This window comes from Protopterus annectens, chromosome 14.part0 (genome assembly GCF_019279795.1).
Source record: "Protopterus annectens isolate FY-2018-M chromosome 14.part0, PAN1.0, whole genome shotgun sequence".
Taxonomy (NCBI): Eukaryota; Metazoa; Chordata; order Ceratodontiformes; family Protopteridae; genus Protopterus; species Protopterus annectens.
The window spans coordinates 929,528,308-929,543,225 of record NC_056748.1 but is presented as its reverse complement, the minus strand read 5'-3'; the positions used below and the strand labels follow the sequence as shown (position 1 = coordinate 929,543,225).

General features: G+C 40.3%; 1 protein-coding gene across 1 annotated transcript in view; it reads left to right on the top strand.

Annotated features, from left to right (window-relative positions):
• The window catches only part of LOC122789349 (S-adenosylmethionine synthase), a 516,516-nt gene that overhangs the window by 320,601 nt on the left and 180,997 nt on the right, over positions 1-14,918 (top strand). The window contains exon 4 of the mRNA XM_044056729.1: positions 10,542-10,654. Within this exon, the coding sequence (XP_043912664.1) occupies positions 10,542-10,654 (113 nt within the window). The remainder of the gene's footprint in view (positions 1-10,541; positions 10,655-14,918) is intronic.

Here is a 14,918-nt window from a genome sequence, read left to right as displayed (position 1 = left end):
ACATTGTTGCAATTAAGGAAATGATTCTTTTGAGCTGGGACACATGGTCTGAAATGCCTAGACATAGTAAGGCCTTCTAAGTTTAATGCTTTTGGCTGCCTAGAAAACAATTACTAGAAAAGTGAAAGTAAAAATCTATGACAACTGTAAATACTGGACATTGTAAACTAGATAAAAGAACTGGAGGTGGGATCTTTCGAGAAGAGAAGGAGCAAAGTATATAGAAACAAATGGAATTTGTGGGACCAATACATGCAAAACAATGTTAAGGAGGAGGAGGAGTGAGGTTTAAGGGATGGAAGGGGTTGAGAAACGGATGTTATTTTGGAGTGAATGATTGTTAAGTGTATATTGATATACTGCATGAAAATAAAAATATCACTATTGTTTTTCTACGTATATATCTATATATGCAAGTCATTATGTAAACTGTGTTTTTATAAAGATATTTAAAAAAGAAAGGAAGAAAAACAGATATAGTATAATGGTTTGTTGTCTGCTTTTGATTTGTAAGCACATTCGTATTGATGAATCGGAATGGAGGAATATTTGTTACTGTTCTCTGAAATTTGGAATGTAGTTTGCATGGAGAAATCATATGCAATGTGTTATGTGGGTGGATGTGGGTGTGTATGTCCATGCATCTTTAATATGAGTTGTATGCAGATTATTTAGTATGACTTGTTGGGGGGGTAGATCTAGGTACACTTTAGTGTTGCTATTGCTGTAACACATCCTATATTTATGTTACAAGTCTGGTCTGTCAAGTAGGTTAGCCATATGTAGACAAAAAAGCCAGTGATATCTGCATTGCTGTGAAAAACAGGAATGAGAAACTGCTGACAGTTATTTTCATTTTGGGTTCCTTTCATGTAAATGTGGGTCAAATTGCTACATCAGAACAGTATGCAAAAGAGTATGATCTGCTGTTGAGATAAGGCAATAGTAAAGACTTTAAAGTGTGCAGCAGAACAGGTCAGTAGCTAGTAGCACTGATGATTTCATAGCACTGTGAGCATTTATTCAGTATTTATTTTAAGCAGATGTACTAAACCATATGCATCTTTTTTCAGTCATGACCTTTTAAAAACATTAAAAAATAGTGGAACAAAGTACATGTACAATCTGGTGATATAAATGCTCATACATAGAACTGTACTATCTCTCTCTCTCTCTCTATATATATATATATGTGTGTGTGTGTGTGTGTGTGTGTGTGTGTGTGTGTGTGTGTGTGTGTGTGTGTGTGTGTGATATATAAAATCTCTGAGTGTGTCTGTGTAGTAAACTAAGTAATAGATGCAACACATTGACCTTGTCTGATGATATTGTCTGTTTAATCTGTTTACAATCCTGACAAATATATTTTCTTGGAGAAAGACCGACCCCATAATGAATGCATCACTGCATCTTTTTTAGCTTGTTGAGTGGGGCCTTGCCAAAGTTTTAGTAGCACCTCATCCCCACATGTGAGTGTTGGAACTAGTAATGCAACAGCTGCTATATGTCTTGATTCCAAGGTGATGCAACTTCCGGCTGTTGTACCGAGCTCCAAGTTATTTGCAAACCTCTGACCCTGCCATTTGCATGTACTCCTTAAAGGTCAAGCTGCAGTTCTGAATCTCATGTAGGTATTTAGTTGCACCTACTACTCATGCAGCTGTATCCACCTCAATAAATCTGACTTTGAGAAGCATAAATTAGAACAAGATGGTTTTTAAACCATGTGAATTTTGACATTATAATAAAAAATCAAACTGACCACAGCTGAAGAATATATAGTTGAAACCAACGTTGTTTAACACACAAAGTAAGCGCTTTCACGATCTGTAACTGACCGCTTCTTCAGACTTATACATTCAAATGAAATAATCATAGCATTTAAATAGTATCTCGTCAAATCAACAGTCAAAGTAAATCAGTCAAGTCTATTAATCAAATTAATTAAGCACTTAAAAACACATTAAATAGATTCTATCAAAACATTTGAAACCCTAAAAACTAATAAAACAGCAAAGTTAAAAAAAAACAAACAACTAAGCTGAATAGCAATAAATATCTTTCAAAAAAGCTTAGTGTTTAAGTGGTTTGGCTTTAAGGAAGGGCTTAAGTGACACTGAACCATTAATCCCTGGTAGTTTATCTGCCTGTAGCAGCAAAATCCATTTTTGTTCTGCTGCTTCCATCTTGTTCTTAATGTCACCACCCCTCATACTTTGTTCTATAATTTCTAGCACTAAAAAATTAAAAACATGTTGAGAGCCTTCTGCTTGAACATGTCTTGCTAAGGCACTAGTTTGTTTAGCATTATTTATCTCTCTTAAATGCTCTAGAATGTGCTCTTTGAAACTTCTGTTGGTTTTACCAACATAAAATACATAGCATAATTTGCAGAAGCTAAGGTACACTAAATGTTGTTTTTTACAATCAGCACAGACATCAAAGTTTATGACAAACTTCTGGCTTGGATGTGTGAATGTAGTGCTAGAATAAATAAACTTACATGCCATGCAGTTCCTGCAGGAAAATGTTCATGTTCTCTGAGACAGCATATTATTATTTCTGCTAGCCAATGGTTTATAACATAATTGTCATTTTAGGGATTTTTTATTTTTTAAAGAAAAACACGGTCGCTTGTCTATAACACCATCCAGTTCTTCAATAGAATTTAAAATATTCCATTTCCTCAAATATTTCACAAAACATCTTGATGTCACTAGAATAGGAAATAGGAAACCTAACTTTGTCCATTTTCATTTTGTATATTATGTATGTAATTCGTACTCTCTGAGAAAAACGGTTTGCCCCTGTGACTACGTTCTTCATACATATCAATAATACTTGTCTCTATATCTGCTGCATTGTATCCTCTATCTATAAATTCACCCTTTAAGGTGGAAATTGCTTGACCCAGCTCATCGTCTGTATTATGCAGTCTACTCATTCATTCTTGGAGCAGGCTGGCTGCCCTTCTTGACCATTTCTTCACCCCAGAGATGAGAGTCAGGTGTAAGAGAGATGCCAGCTAGTAAATCATGCAGCACCCCCCCCAGTCTAACCCCACCCCTCAGTGATTGTAACACCACATATGCTGCCGCCCGGAAGAGTCCGTATATTATTCAGTGCATGTGTAGCAATTGTTTCTGAAATGCACTGTTACCTTAACTTTTAATACTGCAGGATTCACTCCTACATACTTGTGCAGGTGCCGAGTAGCAGGGCAAACCACATCCCTTCTCTTGCTTTTGTGGAAGCATAAAAATGTTGTTCACATCCATCCGATCACCTTCCTTTCCAGTTCTTCCTGACTCCTCTTCTTCTACTTGATTATGAGTCATCTGATCCATAATAAGGTTTTATTCCTTTACACCACGCAGGTTGGTTGTAATATATTTTTGCTAGATGACACTTTTATCAGAATGTCAAGTTAGTTAAATGTAATTTTCTTTTTTTTTGATGAAGCTTGCAAATTAATGATTTTTTTTATTTATACAATAATGAAAAGACATGCTGTCTAGAAACATGCATTGCATTTACTTGGAGAGAGACTATACTCATCAAGGAGGGACTTTCTGGAAGTCAGAGTTCAAGTTCCAAAAATCCTGGCCATGCCCATGAATCATCTTAAAGTCCCCTCCTTAGCAAGATCCATTCATTCCTGGGGCAAGGTGGCTGCCCTTCTTGGACATCATTGTTTCTATGTTCATTTAGATATTGAGTTTGTAACACATAGTGGACGGTGGCAGATAGAATGGTGGGTGTACCTATCAAGATGAGACTACTGGGTGGTTGAGCTAAATAGTAACTGAACTACTCTGCCTGTTGTTGAGGTGTAAAATTAGGAAACGGGACATATAGAGTGATATGAGCTCTACCTGTGATATTGTTTGTGGTAAGTCAGACAATGTGTTTGCCTGAAGGAAGCAAAAACAGGTCTTCTGTCCTTCTCTTGTGCTAAAAGTTCCCCTAACAAGGCTCCTGCCTGACACTGGTGAATCTGGGAATATTGAGGCAATGTTACAATTGCCTCATGTACACAGACAACCCTCTCCTTCTCCCACAAAACACAAATACATGCGAGAGATGCAACTATATAGCCAAACTGGAGGCTGAGCTCTCTCAACATAGGACTGGCAAGACCAGACAGGAGGAGAAGGTAACCACACACACCACAAACCCAGTCTCACATAGTACTATTACAACTTCAAATCATACACATCAACACACAAAGACATACTCGGAGGCTCTGATCAAAAATCTACCAAAACAGCAGAGGCCACCAAAGCAGACACCCAAACAACTGCCACCTCAGGACACAACACATGCAACACAGAGACCACAAAGTCAGTGTGCCAAACAGTCACAGCCCTTAAGGCCAAACACAATGCCGGACACACTCGTCATAGGTGACTCCATAGTCAGACACACTGACATCCCACTCACCAGATTGAGTAAGGAGAAGGTCACAGCAAGCTGCCTGTCGGGCACTAGAATCCGCCACATAACGCAAGCACTCAGGTCACTCAACTGCAAGTACAAGTATGACTCAGTCATTGTCCATGCTGGTGTGAATGACCTGAGACGTACCTCCCTGGACTACATGAAAAGAGACATAGAGGAGCTCTCTGATTATGTAGCCCAGGCAGGTATGACCCTGACCTTGAGCAGTATCCTACCTTCACCAAGAATGATGCCACAATACAGAGACAAGATGATCAGCTTTAATAATTGGCTTAATCTCTGGTGTCATTCAAAGGGGATCCAATGTCTGTCTGCCTGGGATGACATGCTGGACAAGCCACGCTGCTTCGCAAGGGACGGCTTGCACCTGTCACCCCTAGGCTTCCGGATATTGGCAAAGGCTCTTGCCACCCCATAGTGCCTTTTTTAGGCAAGGCTCAAATTCTAAACCTACCACCCTAGAACACAAAAAAGAAAAAAAACTAAGGGTAATGCTGCTCAGTGCCAGAAGTCTCAACCTCAAGATGCACGCACTCGAAGCCCTTCTCAGTATGGAGAACATCGATGTCTGTGCTGTGACTGAAACCTGGTTCAAGGCTCCTGAGAGCACCCCGGCACTATCAGGTTTTACCTCATATCATGCGTTCCGGCCCCAAAATCCGGACCACACCAAGAAAGGAGGGGGGGTATCCATATTCATCAAGGATACCCACACCTCCAGGTTGGTGGCAACACACGAGGCATTGGAGACCATCCAGGTGCAATTAACCATAGGCAAGACTGCTCTGCAATTTGTAGCATGTTACAGGCCACCCTCTCAAACTCAGGAACCTCACACAGCTTTCCTGAAAACACTGGAGGGGATAAATGTATCTCCAAACACCATCATATTAGGTGATTTCAACTATCCAAATATAGACTGGGATCATTACTCAAGCCCCAACACTCTAGCCCAAAGGTTCCTAGAGTTCATAAACTCTAATGCCATGGAACAACTAGTCACCATCTCCACAAGAGGAGAAAACATACTAGATCTCATCATCACGAACATGGGGACACAATGTTCAACACCAGAAGTATACCCCTCATTGGTGAGATCAGATCATAAACTAATCTCACTGGAAGTCCACATCCCACCCCCACCCCAGATAAAAAAGACCACAGTGAAGAACTTCTCAAAAGCCGACTTCACACTTCTTAAGACTGGTGTGGTCTCCTTCAAGGCCCCCAAGCCAGCGGAAACCATTACCCAAGCTGCTGAATCACTTACAAATGCCTTCTACCAGCACCTCCAGGACTGCATGGATCAGGCAATCCCAAACAAAACAAAGACTCTTTGCACCAAAGGCAAGCGCCCAGTTTGGTGGACCCCAGCCATAAACAAGCTCTACAATAAAAAGAGAAAGCTACTACAAGATAGAGCAAAATCCTTAAAAGGGAAGACACCCTTGATCATTATAAGTAAAAAACTATGATCACTCATAAAATCATCCAAGGCAAATTTTGAGAGAAAAGTCGCTAAGGACTCAAAAGACAATCATAAGGCCTTTTTTAGCTATGTTAGAAACCTGGGAGGAAACTCCCAGATGTGCTCAGAATTAGTTCAAAATGATGTAAAAATCACTGAACCAACAGACATTTCCAACATACTGGCTGACAGGTTCAGTGCAAATTCCCCCCCCTCCCCCCCAAAAGGAGAGATATCTATACCAGCGGATTGTAGCCCCCCCAAACATCTCAAATGCCCAGGTGAAAACTGCTCTCTCCAAGGCAAAAAACACAGCATCTATGTGACAAGATGGTGTCCCCGGTTGTGTGCTCCACGAACTCAATGAGGAATTAAACCCGCAGTTAGGGCAGCTGTTTAATCTTAGCCTCACCTCTGGATACGTACCCAAGGAGTGGCGTACGGCAACTGTGGTCCCACTCCACAAAGGCGGTGCCTCCACTGACCCTGGAAATTACCGCCCCATCAGCTTAACAAGCCTGGTCTGCAAAGCTATGGAGAGGATCATAATGGAACTCATAAATAAAGACATAGGGGACTTACAGACATTGGATCCAACCCAGTTTGGCTTTGTCAAGGGCAGATCATGCCTTTTAAACTTGATTGACTTTTTCGAAACAGTCACCAAGGCCATTGATGAGGGCAAGGCAGTCCACACAGCCTACCTTGACCTTACAAAAGCTTTCGACACAATACCCCACTCGGGTATCATTGAAAGACTCACCAGCTTAAATGTAAACCCATACATCACAGGATGGGTTGCAAACTGGCTAAGTGACAGAACCCACAGGGTCAGAGTTGCTGGCGCCATGTCAGACTCCAAGCTGGTCACAAGTGGTGTCCCACAGGGCTCAGTCCTGGGCCCCCTCTTGTTCGGCATCTACTTTTCAGAAGTACAGGCAAACACAGGAGGATTATGGCTGACAAAGTTTGCAGACGACTGCAAACTGGGCACCATAGTTGAAAACACATCAGACACAGATATCCTTCAGAAGGGTCTCATAGAAATGGATAACTGGTGCCAGAGCCATGGCCTAAAGTTAAACGCCAAAAAATGCATAGTCATACCCTTCGGGAAAAACAAGGTTACCCCTAGCTACCATATAGGTGGCAATCCACTAAGCACAGAAGAGGTTATCGGAGATCTGGGGACCCAGGTTGACAGCAACCTTTCGTTTGACACTCACATTGCCAAAGTAGTTAGGAAGACCTTCTACATTGCCCACCTGATCATGAAGGGATTCACATCTAGATCAAGGGATGTCATTGTTCCCCTATACTCATCACTCATAAGACCAATGATTGAGTACAATGCCCCATTCGGAATATATCTTACCCGACACCTGCAGCAATTGGAAAGGCCCCAAAAGTTCTTCACCAAAAGGATAAAGGGTCTCAAAAATGTCTTATGCTGCCCGACTGAAGGAACTCCAGCTCTATTCAGTCGCATACCGTCTGCTCAGAGGTGACCTGTGCTTGACATACAAGGCCATGTCCAACCCGGAATTAATGAACATGCTCCACCTCAAAAAATCTAAATCCATCAGAACTACAAGAGCAAGAGACATAAACCTTAACACGGTTATAAATAGGACATGCTGGAGGGAGAGATTCATCACCCAGAGACTCCCTATGCTGTGAAACAAAATCCCGGTACATGTGAGGCAGAGCACCTCAATGGCTTTGTTCAAGAGAAATCTTGACCAATGGATGGGAGATCACAGGTTTACCCCGGGGATCACCTCAGTGTCACTGCTGGACAGAGGCACGGCAAAATAATGGGCATAGTATCCTTCAAACTTAAGGGGTCGTGAAAGCCACAAAACTTTGGGCTAGGCTTATAAATGCCCGAGGCAGATAGCCTAGTATGAACCTATGAACCTATATACATTTCTTTCCCATTACAGTTTTTGTTATCCAGTGAATTTGTGCCAAGTCCACAGTTCTGTTCAAGCAAACTGGCATCTCTATTTTTTTTCACTTGCTTGAGTATGCAGATACGCATTGGTGTCATTACATTTGTCACATTTCTCTCTCCAACTACCACATGTTGGGAGTTTTGTGGCTGTACCCAGACTGCACCAGAAGTTAGTTGAAAGCTGATGATTCCTACATCCTCCCCCTGGAAAGAAATGTTTACCTATCAGGTTCTCAGTCCCTTTTCTACATGGTTGTCTCTCTCAGAACCCATATTCATCTGTAATTTAGAAATTGGCCATTGACAAAGATGGACATGTGGGCTGTCTGGGTGTGTGTATTATTTCTGCCCAGACAGACAATGGTATTTTAATGACTTTGCCTGTTTTCTGAATATGATAACAAATGTTGGCACTCTTTGGATGCATTCAATCTGTTAGGGTATATCTGCAGAGGAGTAATGTAGGTGCAATAAACAGTTTCCTAGATGTATAGGCTGGTCAGGAGATGGTGATGTGGCATTGTGCTTCTTATCTATGGGATAAAACTAGGATTAAATGACAAAAGTCTGTGTGAAGGGCAGGGGCACAGTAGTTGTATACCAATGATACAATCTGCCTTCTGTCATAATGTGATCATGTTGAGAGTGAACCACTCAGTACCAGAAAGTCATAACTGCTCATATCTCCCAACTGTCTAGAGTTTTGCAGAATGTCCAGATTTTTGCCTCATACTTTTGGTCGGTTCCTCATAAAACTGGAAAATTATTGAGGATTGCAGTCATTAAGTAATAACAATCATTTTGGTTTCAGACTTCATATCCTTCTGAAAATGCATGCTTATGCAAAACCTGTTAGTCAAGCAACTTTCAAAGTTTATAAGATCAATATTTAAAATTCATCTCTGAAGCCCTTTGCCCCCTCATTATTTTTGGCTTAATCCAGACTTCATGAGCAGATAGATCAAGAGATATGTACGTGCTTGTGTCACGTGAATGCCGGAAGGGGAAATTTGTTACTTTGCTGGCCTGCTATTAAACTTCGATCTTGTCACTGCTGATATTAATGAGCTTTTGATGGCCTCTAAAGGTGGGACCAAAGGCTGATTATGTACTGCTTTTTCCAGTAAAAATGCATTCACAGAAAATATAGATTGCTGGAGTAAATCTTTTTAAAACAGTAAAATGATCATCTAAATCATTGTAAGCTAATTGTTAGTAGATGCACGCGTGTTTGGAATTTGCCTTTGTTTGACAATAGGCACTGTATTTAGTCACTTTCCTTTTATTTATTTGAATGGATTTGTGTGTTTACATAAAGGTGTATATCTGTAGGCATTTTACATTTCCTGTGATTGCTTGACGTACCATTCTTATATTCCTACTTAGAATGCTGCTGTTTCACTACATTGACTTGGTAGTTTAATAAATGGCTTGGTACATCATGAATGCCATTTGTTATGTTATGATGAGCAGCTCTTACTGGTCAGCCCAGTATTTATGATTGCCTGGCAGAAACAACAAGCTAACTCTATCATTTATAGCACTAGCACTGTACTCGGTACAGTAATGAGAAACTGGCAGGTGGCACTGTGCTCGAAATATGTAGGGTAAGGCTGACAATAAATGTTTATAGATGTGATTCCATGTCTTCCTACAGAACAGAAACAGTTTTTCCCTGTTAACCTGCCTAAAATTCAGAAGTAGTGAGTAATTTTTAGGAATCAGTATACATCCTAAGGGAGCATGAATTGCCATCATATTTTCCCAGGGATCTTATTACTCAGCATGGTAGAAAAGGAATAGAAGTACAGTAGGTCTTCCATTCTGCATCAAAATGATTTACAAATAATGGTAATAATTCAACGTTTACATAGTGCACTGTCTTATTGTTTTTTTTATTGAAGTTCAAAACCAGTCTTTTCTGTTACAGTGGGGTTTCATCTTCTTGGTGACTCAATCTTCTACACTTTAATCAACACTAAAACTTAGAAATGCCTCAATGAGAAAATGCACTAATTTATCTTGAATGTATGGTCCTCATCCTGTGATTATGATGCACCAGGTAGAACACTCACCTTTGGTGTAGAAGGCTGTGTATTCAAGTCTCACACCAGGTAGTTGGAATACTGACACTACATTGGAGCATAAGAGGGGGGGGTTTGCAAGCCTAATGTGTCATCCTTCTGATGACTCGTTAAATCAAAGTCGCATCTCTTTGAGTTGGTGGAAGCTCAGGTGGCTGTAATAGCACCCAATTTCCCCCTAGTGGTATGAATATCACCTTGACTCTCCCCTGAAAAGAGGTCACTAGCCTAGTGGGTCTAACTTGGTCAACAAAGGATAAATAAATAAAATCCAATGTAAACTCCTGAGGACAATATTCAGTTTATGGAGAAAATACATTTGGAGCCGAGTTTGTAAAATCTGTAGTAATAAAGAAACAGACCTGCTATATTGTAAAAGGTAAAATAAATTTTATACAGTGCTATCTATAGTGGAGATTAGCAATGTTTCATATGTGGTGTATTTCTTCTTCTGCAGGTATTGTTGTAAATATGATAGATATAATAGTAAGCCACTTTTCATTATTGCATGGCACTTTGCATGAAGAGGTCTGCAGCTGGAAATGAATTAACAGAGACTTTTTACTGACAGGCTTTGATTACAAGACCTGTAATGTCCTGGTGGCATTAGAGCAGCAGTCCCCAGACATTGCACAGGGGGTACATTTAGATCGACATGAACTGGACATCGGTGCAGGTGATCAGGTAAGCAGTGGAAAAATGTATAATTTTTTCTTAACATTCCTTTAATGTTTTTCAAATTTCTATTACCAATTTCTGGTTTGCAAATTGTTTGGTGACTGTTAACATATTGCCAGCGAGAACAATTATGTCTGTAGTGAACTTTAGAATGGATTGCAGGACATTACAATTTGCATGTGGGAATCTGAATGGGCATGCCTTACAATAGATAATATCTGAAAATATTCAGAGGGACCCATAACAGCTATAGCTCTAATACCAGAAGGGGGTAGAAGTTTTAATTATTGGTCAGGTTTGATCCAGGAATGTAAATCCTGCATAATTTCTACCCTTGGAGGGTATTACAGCTATAATACTCTGGCAAATCTTTTAATTTTTAAGGTTTGGGTAGTATTTGTTTCACAGTAATTTAGAACTGAGCATTGAACATTTAAAAATAATAGAGAGTAAGCAGTTTTAGTTCATAGCTTGAAACTCTCAGTGTTTTTTGCTTTGATCATAGCTGTCACTTACCTGTACTTTACATAACCAGCAAAAAGGAGTGGAAAACTACAGTGAACGATCAGAGGATACCAAAAGTTAAGCATTTTTGTCTCACAGATTGTCACTACACAGGACCAGATCACTCGATGTAGCTATTATGTAAATGGTCAGTGGAGTTTGAGTAGTCTGATGAAGTCTTCTGTCCTATTTACTACTTACTCATCATTCACTGTTCTTGTCAGTGTTTGCTGTTTTTGGATATTTAGGAGGAAACGGAAGCTTTCACTGCTTATTTGAGTTTACTGCAGATCAAACTACAAGAAATGAAAAATCATCTTAAAATTATGGAAGTATGCTACTAACATAAGACTTATGCAGAATTACACAGAATAATATCTTGGCACTTTCAGAGCAGCTGATTTGCTGGATGAGATACTATACCCTGTATCATGCCAGGAGTTTTAAATATATGTCCTGCATCAGTGGTAAGTGATTTCATGTAGTCTCTCTTTAAAGTAGCTTGAACAATGTTATACTATTATTTACTGTCTATGTCAACAAACAGATGAGCTTTCTGATTTTTCAAAACTTGATCCAAAGTACTCTTCCAATAAAGTTAATTTTGGAGTATTTCTTTTTTTCAGACTGAATGGTGTTTTACCAATGTATTGCGCAGACTGATAACTGTCAGTATTCTGTTTTCTTAGTGTATATATGGAAGCTTAAACAAGTTACTGTATTAGATTTTAACCATTTCATGAATGTGAAGAAGACAAATTGGTAGCCACGCTTCTTCTGACCACAGTGGCATTTAAACTACTGCATAAAAGTATTGCTCTCTCTCTCTCTGTGTCCATTAATCTCCTCTTAAAATAAAAACTCCCAGTATATCTTAAAAGATAACAGAAAATTCACACATTAAGTAGATCCTAGTCTGGACAAGCTGTAAGTGAAAGTTACATTATTAACAAATTGTAGCAGCTCGTAGGAATCACCTACCACAAGTAATTAGGAAAGAAATTCAATACTCCAAATTCAGGGGGAAAAACTCGTGCAATCTCTCAAGACTACGGCTAAATCTCTTACACTGACACAAGCCCCATGATTCTTTAGTGACTGTAATAAAGTAGTTTCTAACCAACCCGTTTTTGGTCTACAAAACGTCATTAAATATGTACATACTCAAGTGCAAATATTGTTTACCATTAGTATTTATAACTAATCTTTATATCACTGGCATGCAGTGCTGTTAATTCTATCTTTTTACATTAATGCAGACTGAGATAGTTGTTGTCTGAGTCTATTGTAGTAAAATTTACAGTACATTATTACAGCACTGAAATGTGTAAAATGCCAAATGAAAACAATTCTAATTAACAACAAAAAGTGAACTATACCTTGAAAAGTTCTCCTACAAGACTCATTTACCGTATGGTACTTGTGCGTTTTTTACTGTCTTGTACTTTATGTTGTGAACTAGTTTACTGTCTTGTACTTTCACTGTGAACAGTACTATGTTAACGCTGCTGATACCATGTGCCTGCATCATGGCTGAAATGTGCCTTCAGACTAGTCTGCTCATCCTGTTAACAAATGACAAATACAAGTTTATATTACTAAGTGCGGTTATGTTACTGTGATATGTGTTGTATTTGAGAAGAAAACATCAGCTGTGTGATTATTGCATCTTAACTGTATGGCATTTGCATGGTATTTACATGTTGACATGTTACAGTATTTTATACTAAATTCCCATTTCAGAATGACTTTTTGGAAAACAAAAACTGTACACACTTAGATTTAATTTGAAACTTTTGTTATCTGATTTGTTGGTCTCATTCACCACCAACCCCGCTGACCATGTACTGCCTGTCTGCCTCAATCTTGGTGTAAGTGTCCTTGGAAATGGAGGCTTGGGCAGCTTCCTTATGCGAGAAGATTTTTTTCTGTGCCCTAAATGGGCACAGCTAGTGACTCATATGCATCGTCACACCAAAGATCATTTAGTTCTGTCCTTCCTCGAATGCTATAGGTTTACTGGTAGCCTGCTTTATGATTGTGGTGCATCACTGGGGATGTGTCTTCATCACAGGCAGAAACCCTTCTTCCAAGAGTTGCCAAGCCTCTCTTTCCCACTGCTCTCTCTCTCTTCCCAGCTCCCGAACTGCTAGTTGATCTTGTGTCATCTGGGTCATAGTTAGGGCTCCATCCCTCTGTGCCACAGAACCAGGGTTATGCATTACCATTCTCACTTTTCCAAGGATTGCATTTGCAAATCTCATATTTTTAATAACAAACCTGTTTGCATACTGTCATCCCTTCCTTACTGACTCCTCTGACACTTGGGGGCCCTTAACCAACCCCATGTAATTTGGGATCTAATCAAGGCTTATAGGTTCTTGGGTTGGTACTAGGATATCAGCCCTAGGGCCTATACAAGTCTAGCCATAACAGTTCCCTGGCAATTTCTTCCCACACTATTTACTTCCCTGGACCCCTGTCTAGCAGGGCAACTGACATGATCCCCGGGGTGAATTTCCTTTCTCCCATCCAATCATCAAGGTTCCTTTTGAAGAGGGCCAGAGAGGCACTCTGCTTGACATGTACGGGCAATCTATTCCAGAGTCTGGGGAGTCTCTGGGTCAGGAACCTATCCCTCCAGCATGTTTTGTTTATTGTGATGACAAGGTTTAGATCCCTGGAGTGTGTGGCTCTGAGTGATTGGGATTTCTTAAAGTGTATCATGTCCAACAGCTCTGGGTTTGGCATGGCCTTGTATGTTAAGCAGAGATCGCCTCTGAATAGACGATATACGACAGAGTATAGCTGGAGTTTTTTAAGGCGGTCAGCATAGGGCATCTGCTTTAGGCCTGTGATTCTTTTAGTGAGGTATTTCTGCGGCCTTTCCAGTTATTGCAGATGTCTTGAGAGGTACATACCAAACGGGGCGTTGTATTCTATAAAGGGTCTAATGAGGGATGAGTACAGTGGGACAATGACCTCCTTTTTTCTGGATGAAAAGCCCTTAGTGATGAGGTGTGCCACATAGAAGGATTTCCTGACTGCTGTGGCGATGTGGTTATCGAAGGTGAGACCACCATCCACCTGTGTCCCTAAGTCTCTTATCACACTTTCAGTGTTTAGTGTACTGCCACCTATATGGTAATTCACGGATACATGTTTTTTCCCAAAGGGGATAACTATACATTTATTGGCATTGAGCTTGAGCCCATGGCTCTGGCACCAAGCATCTGTTTCTGTAAGACCCTTTTGTAGAGTATCCACATCATTTGGGGATTCAATAATGGCTCCCAGTTTGCAGTCATCTGCGAACTTTGTTAGCCAGAGTCCCTTAGTCTAGGCCTGTACTTCAGAGAAGTAGATGCCAAACAAGAGGACTGAACCCTGAGGTACTCCACTTGTCACTTGTCTGGATTTGGAGTCAGCTACTTTTACAGTGTGGGTTCTTTCAGTAAGCCAGTTAGCAACCCATTGGGTGACATAGGGATTAATGCCCAGTTTAGTAAGTTTATCTATGATTCCACAGTGGGGGATGGTGTCAAAGGCCTTGGCAAGTTCTAGATAGGCTGTGTGGACCACCTTACCCTTGTCCATGGCTCTGGCGACTGATTCGAAGAAGTCAATCAGGTTCAGGAGACAAGATCGGTCCTTCACGAACCCAAAACTGGGTGGGGTCCAGTGTTTGAAGGTTGCCAATGTCTTTGTTTATAAGTTCCATGACAATACGCTCCATGGCCTTGCAGATAAGGCTTGTCAGATTGAT